This window comes from Phoca vitulina, unplaced genomic scaffold (assembly GCF_004348235.1).
Source record: "Phoca vitulina isolate PV1807 unplaced genomic scaffold, GSC_HSeal_1.0 scaffold6, whole genome shotgun sequence".
Classification (NCBI taxonomy): Eukaryota; Metazoa; Chordata; class Mammalia; order Carnivora; family Phocidae; genus Phoca; species Phoca vitulina.
The window spans coordinates 67,782,067-67,791,576 of NW_022589709.1; the positions used below are offsets into that span (position 1 = coordinate 67,782,067).

Sequence of the window (9,510 nt, forward strand, 5' to 3'; positions counted from 1 at the left end):
TAGAGAGAGAGGAGGGAGAAAGAGGGGTAGAGAGAGAGGGAGAGAATTTTTAGCAGACTCTGCACTGAGTGAGAAGAACCTGATGTGGGGCTCTGTCTCATAACCCAGAGTTCATGACCTCAGCCAAAACCAAGCATCTGGATGCTTAACCAACTGCACCACCCAGGCGCCTCAGAGGTATGGATTTCATGAGATGTTCCATACAAATCCCTTTACACAGTCCTGGCATATAGCAAATTTTCAAGAAATGAAGACTGGTGGCAGCACAGAAAAAAAAAAATTGGAGAAAGAAATAGAAGGCAAATATGGAAAAAAATGTTAGCTATTGTAGGTGAACCTACTGTTATTCATTGCACTCTTCAAGTTTTCTGTAAGATTAAAAAAACCTTAAGTTTTGGGGGAACAAACTCAGTCATGTTCTATCTTTAGGATCAGTTCAAATGTATGACAAATTTGCATAAATGAAAAGCAAGCAAACTCAAACCAAATTTAGAGAATCTTCCTTGTACTTCTCTTCCCAAGCACCCTCCAGGTACTCTCCAGCACCAGGACCACTTACTCTGAGCCCCTCAGATCCCTTCTCTCCCCTTATGTTAATGTTCAGCTCCCCAGGAACTTTCTCGACTGAGGCTCAGGGATAGGGAAGTGGTGATCCCAAAGCTGTTTGAGAAGAAGCTGGTCTGTGATGATGAAAAGGAGAAGGAAAAGTTGTATCCTCTGACCCAAGTCCCCAAATATCTAGAGCCCTCAAACCCACTGTTGAGGGTGGGGGTAGGGCCACTGGCTCTTTTACAGAAGTGTGACTTTGGGGAGAAGTTGTTTTCACCAGCATTTACTCCATCACTCAGCCAAGATGGATATGGGTGAGTTGGTTGCAGAATTATATATTATGTGAGTCATAGGAGTCATATATTCATGCTATTCCAGCTCTTTCTGCCACATTTTTATGTACGATGCCCCTATTTTTCTACACTTTGGAACTCACTGAAGAAAAATGAGTCTATTCTGTAAAATCAGGAATGGTCTCAGGTGAGAGATCTTCCCAAAACTCAACTAAGAGCTCCCCTCCTCCTCTTACAGACTGGGAAGATGGGTAGGGATGGAGGACTGGCTAGTGACTAGGCTACTCAGGAATCAGAACAAAGCCAAGAATAGGTTGTGGGAGGCTGGAGGAGCGGCTGAAAAGCCTCCTTAAAACAACATCAAAAACAACTTATCCACACCAAGCACCAGTTGCATTACATAATCTCATTTCAATAGCACCTCTATTGAAATCAGTGTTATGATTTTCCTTTTTTAAAAAAAAAAGTTTTATTTTTTTAAAGTAATCTCCACATCCAACGTGAGGCTCAAACTCACAACCCTGAGATCAAGTCACGTGCTCCACCAACTGGAGCCAGCTAGGTGCCCCAGTGTTATGCTTTTCCTAAAGATCTGGGGCTCACGGATCTGGTGGAGCCTGGTTCCAATCCTCAGGTACTCTGACCCTGAAGCCAGAGCCCCTCACCATCAGCGATACCGCACCAATTCTAGCTGCCTGCCCTCACCCCAACCAGGTCCCTGCATTTATAGATAGGTCAAAAAGTCTCTAAGTCTATTCTAGCTCTACTATTGTAGAACCATCTCCAACACTAAGAGGTGTCTTTATTAATCCAGATAACAGGGAGAAATAAAAAGGGATCATGCCTCTTTAAGAGAGGATTTTCGTTACTATTCACTTGGTATAAGACACAAACAAGGTGCCCAATAGGAGGTTCCAAAGATAATTTCAGATGACCGTTCAAATTCGATAGATCTAAGAGTGGTCTGAGCGATCCGCTCACCCAGGGATTTAGAGATGTCCCTTCTTGGGAAAGGCCTTGGTCTTGGGAAGGGCAGCGGAGACTTCCGCCGAGCGAGCAAGGCCAGCTGTGTACAGGGTGGCTAAATGCTGCGGTGGCCAAATGAGGCTTTCGTGGGAGAAAGCGACTGGGGTTTTAGGGGATTTGGAACCGTCCAGTGTGGCATTTTCCGAACGGGGAGGAGAATCTGTAGATGTCGCTTTTTCTTAATGACTCTCTCTTAAAGGCTGCACTCAGGCGTCGGTGTCCGGGAAAGTGAGGGGTTAGCGTACGGGGCTCGGCTCTAGGCATCAGGCCAAGAGAAACCAAGGGCAAGTCCGTGAGTCAAGACCAGAAGTGCGCCCCCAGCCTTGGGGGAAGGGTCTTCTGTAATCTGGGGGTAGTTTTGGGAATTCCACATCCCCACCAAATTCTACAAGGCGGTCAAATGCCGGAGTCTGGCTTTGGCGAGTGTCACTCCGCGTTTATTTCGTGCCTTATGGCTGGGGTGGGAAGAAAATGAAATAAGAATCGTTAACTTTTCCATCCCTGCTGTCCAAAAGCAGAAAGGCGGTACCCGGTGTTAGCGACCAGTGGGGGCTCGTCCACCCTCCCTTTCTGAGGCGCTACCGGGAGGCGGCGGCGCCAACGCTCACCAAAAGGGCGCTCGCGGGCCCGGGTCCCGCGCTCGCTGCTCCCGGGGGAAGCCGCGTTGCCAGGTTGGGTTTAACGCCTCCGCCCGCGCGCAGATTGTCCGGGGCTGAAGGCGCCACCTCCGGCGCTCAGGCGCGAGCCGCCCCTCCCGCGCGGCAGTCTTCCCTCTCCACTGGCCCTCCCTCCGCACCTCTACAGCCACCCCTCGCCTCCAACCCGGCCACGCGCCTGCCTGTGTAGGCGCCCAGCGGAGCGCTGACTGTGGGTCGCTATTGCAGCCGCGGCCACCGCCGCCGCTGCCGAATAACCAGCACCGCGTTCCTGGGCCGAAGCGGGCGGGGAGGCAGGATGCAGTCGTGCGCAGGCGCCGCGGCGGGACGCCGAGCCTTCGACAGCATCTGCCCCAACCGGATGCTGGAGCTGCGGGGCCGGCCTTTCGTCAAGCCCGGGAAGCTGGAGAGGAAGGTGGGGCCGCGGGCCGGTACCGGGCAGGGTCCGCACGCTCCGGGTCCCGTGGGCTGACCCATGCTCACCGTTTCTGTGTCCGGCTAGTTCGCCCCTCCGCGGAAGTTCTTCCCTGGTTGCAGCGGCAGCAGCCCAGTGTCGGTGTACGAAGATCCCCCGGACGCGGAGCCCGCTGCGCTGCCAGGTGAGCCTGGTTGGCTCCCGCGCGATCCCTCGGGTTCCCCGCGCCGGGTGGGTAGGGCATGCGCGGCTCAGAAGAACATTTCTCCCCCGGGCTCGGATGTCCTGGCGGGGATGCCAGTGGCGAGCCCTGGCGGAGAGACTCAGGGCCCGCCTCGTCCGTGTCTCCGGTTCTCCCCGCTCAGCCCTCACCACCATAGACCTGCAGGACCTCGCGGACTGCTCCTCGCTACTCGGGTCCGACGCGCCGCCTAGTGGTGACTTGACCGCCTCGCAGGTACCTCCCCTTAACTCCTGAAGCCCGGCGGCCTCCGACAGCCCAAATTCCGACTCGGAAGCCCAGGGCTGGTTTCCGCAGAGGCTCATCTCAGGCCGGGAGCGCAGGCAGATTTAGCTAGTGGGGGCAGACTTGCCGGAATCTCAGCCCCGAGGACCGGAACTTCTTCCTCCCGCCTAGTCTTTTGCGTCGGCCGCATTCTCAGAGCTGTTCTGACCAACTTGGGACAGAGGGGCTCACCTGGAGGACGTCCCTCCAGGTAAGGGGTCTCCTGTTCCCTGTTCTCCCCATCTATTCCCTGGAGCTGTGACAAAGCAATCTGCAGATTGAGCACTGAGGACCCAGGCGAGTAGGCGGGAACAAAATGGAGCGCTGGGCACCTGGTACATGTCCTGTCAGTGCTCCCAACATTCCCTTTCCGGCCATTCACTAACAATTTTCATTCCCTGGGTATCTAAGGAGTGTGAAGAATGACGGATAATTACTCGATCAAGACTGGGAAAGACGAATAGAGTTTACACTTAGGGGAAGAGGGACGAAGGACAAAGAACTCTGGAAGAGATCCGACAGCAAACATTCCTCTCTGCAGAGATGGCTCTTCAGCAGTGGGGCACTTTAAAAAAGTCATTTTCTCCCCCTCCAAAAGCTCATGTCACTTACCCTCATGGGGCAAAGAGGTATTTGACTTTTTCTTTTCCTCAAAAACTTATTTCCTTACTCCCATCCCACTTCTAACACTTGCCACGGCTGACACTCCCCAAGTTGATGAGGGAACCTCCCAGCATTGGTGTGTGGGAGGCCAGAAACCTGCCTTGCTCATCGATGGGACATGAAGTGCCCAGAAGGACAGGAGGTCTTAGCTAGATGCAACCTACAGGAGGAATGCCAGTTCCAGCTTCCTGGCAGCAGGTCCTGGGGACACGGGTTCCATGGGGGAAATGTCCAGCACTGAACACCAGAAGATATGACCACCTCTGAGAACTGAGGTTGGTGGTAGAACACAGCCTTCCAGGCTTCCCCTAAGTGCCTCTAGAATTGGGTTAGAGCCCAGGTGGACTCAGGGTAGGTAGCTACAGAGAGCAGAGAGTGGTAAGGCAAGGGGTGAGAGTGGGCATTGCCCTGCAGAGGACATTTTGTTTTTCTGTTTAGATCTGGATGCTCAAATAAGGAAAGACAATACTTGAGCATCTTTCAACTGACCCAGAGGCCCAATCACTATCTTACTCCAACATGTTTATTTTGCAAGTCATGAAAACCAACCAGGCTCTTGTTGAATTTTTGCTTAAGTATTCGGAACTTAAATTTCACATCATGTTCTGTATTAGCCTTTTTTTTTTTTTTTTTGGCTGCCATTGTGGTTTGGAAAAATGCCAGATTTTTATCTAATTGGGAAGGTAGGATTCAAAGTTTCAAGCACAGAGCTCATGCCTGATGGCCCAAGAGGTCCAGGACTTTTCCTGGGGGAGAGAGAGCTGGTAGAGAGGGAGAGACACCCTCTAGAGGAAGAGCCCCTGGAAAGACCCTGGCCATTGCACACTCAGGTCAAATTTCCTAGCCTCCTTCCTGCTGGGTAAGGTGAACACAGGGCAGAAACACTCCAGAAGTGTTTGTTTGAGGTCCAGAATGAGCCAAGGACCTGGGATAGCATATGAAGAAGCATTTCCTGGGCCCCAGTTCCTGACTTGGCCTCAAGGCTCCTCGTGGTAAGGGTTTTGGCCAAATCTCTACTAAGAGGAAGACATTTCAGCCCTTGGAAAACCAGTCTGGTTTCTGGCTCCTTCAACCAGGACACAACTTGTGCTTCAGGATTTGCCTCAGCCCTTTCTAAGCTCCTTTCACCCTTACAGCTTCAGTTCCCAACTGGTGCTTGAGGCCTCCCAGATTGAAGCACTCCTCCTTGAGGAAAGCTGATCCTTGTACTTTCTTCAAGGTTAGGGTCAGAGTATGTTCCTCTTCTCGGCAATATTTGAATAGTAGAGAAGGGCTTCGGGTAGATGAGTATGATTAACACAAAGGAATCAATCAACAATAGTGGAATCAATAGAATAGATATTTCTAATGGGCATATTGGATGCATTCCCCCACACCATATGCCTTGAGAAACTTCTTTCCTCTTCCCCAGTGCTGTCTTCATTGGAAGACCGGCTTTTCTTAAAAAAGAGATCAACGCTAGAGGCAATGAGGTATGGAGGAAAGAAGATTGAAATAGTCACCATCATTCTAGGACAGGAGCCCCAGTTCCATTTCAGAGTTGGATGACTGGGCAATTCACTTTCTCTGAGCTTCAGATTCTTCAAAGGGGGAGGAATCACTTCCTGGGTCCTGCGTGCTTCCTACATTGGGTGAGAATTAACATAGGGACTCTGTGTAAAAGAGTTAATTTTGTCCACTCTCAATGTCCACGAATTAAGGGAATAAGAAGGTTCCGGGGCTGTCAGCCTCCTACTGTCTCCTGCCTCACACACCCAGGCACATTGCGGGAACCCAGGAGAGTGTCCAGCTCAAGATGTAGGAGGAGCATCACACTGTAGGGAGAAAGTAAACTCCGACTTGTTGAGAAACGGAAGAGCAATAGGGGTCACCCTTGCTGCAGGCCGAACAGAAGCACTTTCCATAGCATCCCTGCCCCCTCATCATAGCCTACCTTTTCCCTTCTTGTATGGGGAGAAGGTGGTTTAGCTGTGACTGAGTCTCGGCGGGATATAGAGCCTCAGGTCTTGGGAGGGAAGTCGGAGTTTACGCACACCCGCCCCCTTATCTTAGGGCACAGCTCCTCGGCGGGGCGGAGGTAAGTTGAGCCTGAGGTTCCGCGGGCGCTGGAGGGACGCCACGGGCCTCACGGCGGCAACTGGTTGGCTGGTGGCGGTCCAGTGAGGCGGCGCGGGGACTGCCGGCTGCCAGGCGTGGGGCCACTACGCAGCGCCGAAGGACTCCCGCCTCAAACACAGCCCCGCACGGTTTCGGCGCCCTTCAGGACCCTCGGGGACCCGGTCCCTGCTTCGAGTGCCGCTCCTCACCATGGCAGTGCAAGCCTGCTGGGTTCCAAGCCTGGGATGGGGCTTTGATTTTCAGGTATGAGGCTCGGTTGCGAGCGACAGTGCGTGCACACCCGCTGCCAAGCCCGGGAGGGCGACTGTCGGTCTGGGGAGTGTTTCAGGCCTGCTGGACCTGACAGTAACTCTCTTACACCTCTGGTTTATTTCAGAACCATTCTCTGCAAACTGCAGTGGACTTCGATCTGCAGGATTTCAGAGACACGGTGGATGATCTCATTGCAGGCAAGTGCAGTCTCCTCGCAGTTAAATAAAGGGAGGCGGGGGTGTCCCCCACTCTGCAAATCAAACTAGTTCAGATTTCGATTTCGTGGTCGCGAAGGTGGTAAACCCAGCACCTGTCAACATCGTCAGTAACTCGTCAATGGGTCAGGCTTTTTCATATTTATGAGACAACACACTTTCTAATGGAGAAGATGAATCGCTGAAATCTATAGCGCTTTCCCTGTTTACGGGTGTGAGTTCTGGGAGAGGGAGCCCTACTCTGTGATGTGGTCAAGGAAATGTTGGGTGACAGGAGTGTACAGAACGGCGGACCTGGGGGACTTTGGGCAGGTTTGCCCTGCCCACCGTGGAGACTGAATTCAGATCAACTCAATAGGCATATATGGAGCGCCTGCTGTGTATGAAAAAGATCAGAAAGGGCCTGGGAAAAGTCGGGATTGCAGAGTGAGGGGTACTTTACTTAACGTCTTCACATAATACACCCAGCGTGGCGTTTTGTCCCTGTAGCTAGCCGGGCACGAGTCTGAGGCTGCAAACCTAGCTCCCACTCTTCCTCAGACTCATCCTCTTTGATGTCGCCTCCTCTGGCCGGCGGAGACTTCCCCTTCTCTCCTTGCGACGTATTGCCATTTGGGCCCTGTCTCTCTCCGCCGCTGGACCCAAGGGCCCTGCAGTCACCGCCGCCGCGCCCTCCGGACGTGCCCCCGCCGGAGCAGTACTGGAAGGAGGTGGCGGACCAGAACCAGAGGGCACTGGGGGACGCGCTCGTTGAGAATAACCAAGTAGGGGCACCGGGCTGGCCGCCAGGAATCCTGGGTTGGGGACAGGTTATGGAGCTCTGGGCGGAAATGGGGGTTGCAGGAGCGGGAATGTGCCCCAGTGTAGGTCAGAACCAGTGCACGAGCGGGTGCTTCTCGTAGCTACCATTGCTCCAGTGGCTCTCCTCAGTTTCCAACCTCAGTAAGCGGGAATGATCCTGCCCGACCAGATTTTTAATAGGGACACCAATATTTACTGAAGGCTTCCTGTACACCTGGTATTGTGCTTATCAATTTACTTTTTCTTCTAATACAACCACTGAACAAGATCCCCTACTACCCCATTTTACAGGTTAGGAAGCTGAGGTACAGGAAGATTGAACTTCAGAGGCAGAACCTGTATCTGCTTGTTGCCCAAGTCCGTACTCTTCACCACCACGCTACACTGAAGATTGAGATACATTTTGTCTAAGTGCTTTGTAAAAACCAAGGACAACTAAACAAAAGTGATTATAATTCTCACCAGTGCAAGTGCCCTTGGGTCCCCAGTTCCAGATTAGATGTTAGGATCCTGGTATAATTCATGCAGAGCATACAGATGAGACGGACCACGGTGGCCTACCTCTTTTAATATTTGGGTCTCCTCCTGCAGCTGCACGTGACGCTGACCCAGAAACAGGAGGAGATCGCCTCGCTCAAAGAGCGGAACGTTCAACTGAAGGAACTTGCCAGTCGGACCCGGCACCTGGCCTCGGTGCTGGATGTAAGTGGGGTGCGGGCCTGTGGGACACTGCGGGACGTCGGAAATGTTCCTGTGCAGCCCCCACCCTGTTCCCAGTATTGGGACCCAGCGGGGTTGGGAGAAGGGCGGTGGCTGCTGAGAGCTTGCTGAGCCCCTTGCAGCCCGCATCTAAGCCCGCGGAGTTCGAAAAGGCGCCCGGCTCTGCTTTGCGCGCCCAGCGCGGGGTGAGCCCAGCCGACCCCAGCTTGGCGCTCCTCCCCATCTTTTGTAGAAGCTGATGATCACACAGTCCCGGGATTGCGGAACGACAGCCGAGCCCTTCCTGCTCAAGGCGACAGCCAAAAGGAGCCTGGAGGAGTTGTTCAGTGCTGCCGGACAGGATTGCGCGGAAGTGGACGCCATCCTGAGGGAGATTTCCGAGCGCTGCGATGAAGCGCTGCAGAGCCGCGACCCCAAGCGGCTGCGGCTACAGCCGGAGCCCGCGAACAAGGCAGGCATGCCGGGGAACCTGCACGGCACCTTCCGGGGGCTGCGCACAGACTGCAGCCGGAGCGCGCTGAACTTGAGCCACAGTGAGCTGGAAGAGGGCGGCTCCTTCAGCACCCCCATCCGCAGCCATAGCACCATCCGCACCCTCGCTTTCCCCCAGGGCAATGCCTTCACCATTCGGACAGCCAGCGGGGGGTACAAATTCCGCTGGGTCCCCAGTTGAGCTAGGATGTGGTGCCCCCAAACACTGCCCTGTATCCGGACTGAAGCGCCTGGAGGCTAAGTGGGAGTAGCTGGAACTGTTTCCTGAACCTGGACTCTCAGAAGAACTCCCCCTGCTGGGCGAATGCTACGCTGAAACTTATTTTTCAGGAACAAAAACGTCTCAATAATGATGTACTGTAAAGTCCTGGTATAAAATACTGTATATTCCATCCCCTTTCACAGTGTGCGTGTGTGTGTGTGTGTGTGTGTGTGTGTGTGTAAACACATATAAATCTCAATCAATTTTTAAAAAGTATTTTTAGCAGCTTTGAATTATGTACTTTTAGAACTGGAAAGGACTTAGAAATCACTTAGCTGTTTTATAATTATATAATGCCCTACTTTTATAAGGAGGAAAAGGAGGCTCTAAGAGATGAAGTAATTTTCTATAATAAGAAGCATTATTGGGAACTTGTGGTCTTTCTCACTAGTTATTTAAAGATTGGTCCAGAAGCCAGGTTTCTGAGTGAATGCTTCCTTACATCACTCAACTTACTCCGGTCCTGGACGGACCCTTAATTTTCTTACTGTTGAAAACTTTTATTCTGGCTGGAAGAATAAAAAGTTAGGAGAGATAGCCAAA

The 9,510-nt window shown here is 52.6% G+C and overlaps 1 protein-coding gene across 1 annotated transcript; it reads left to right on the top strand.

Annotated features, from left to right (window-relative positions):
• Positions 1-2,822: 2,822 nt before the first annotated feature.
• MCIDAS (multiciliate differentiation and DNA synthesis associated cell cycle protein) lies at positions 2,823-8,886 on the top strand. The gene is made up of 7 exons (XM_032404413.1): positions 2,823-2,939; positions 3,027-3,123; positions 3,305-3,396; positions 6,602-6,674; positions 7,233-7,456; positions 8,085-8,195; positions 8,446-8,886. Exons 1-7 carry the CDS (start codon positions 2,823-2,825, stop codon positions 8,884-8,886), a joined length of 1,155 nt encoding a protein of 384 aa, XP_032260304.1.
• Positions 8,887-9,510: the final 624 nt, after the last annotated feature.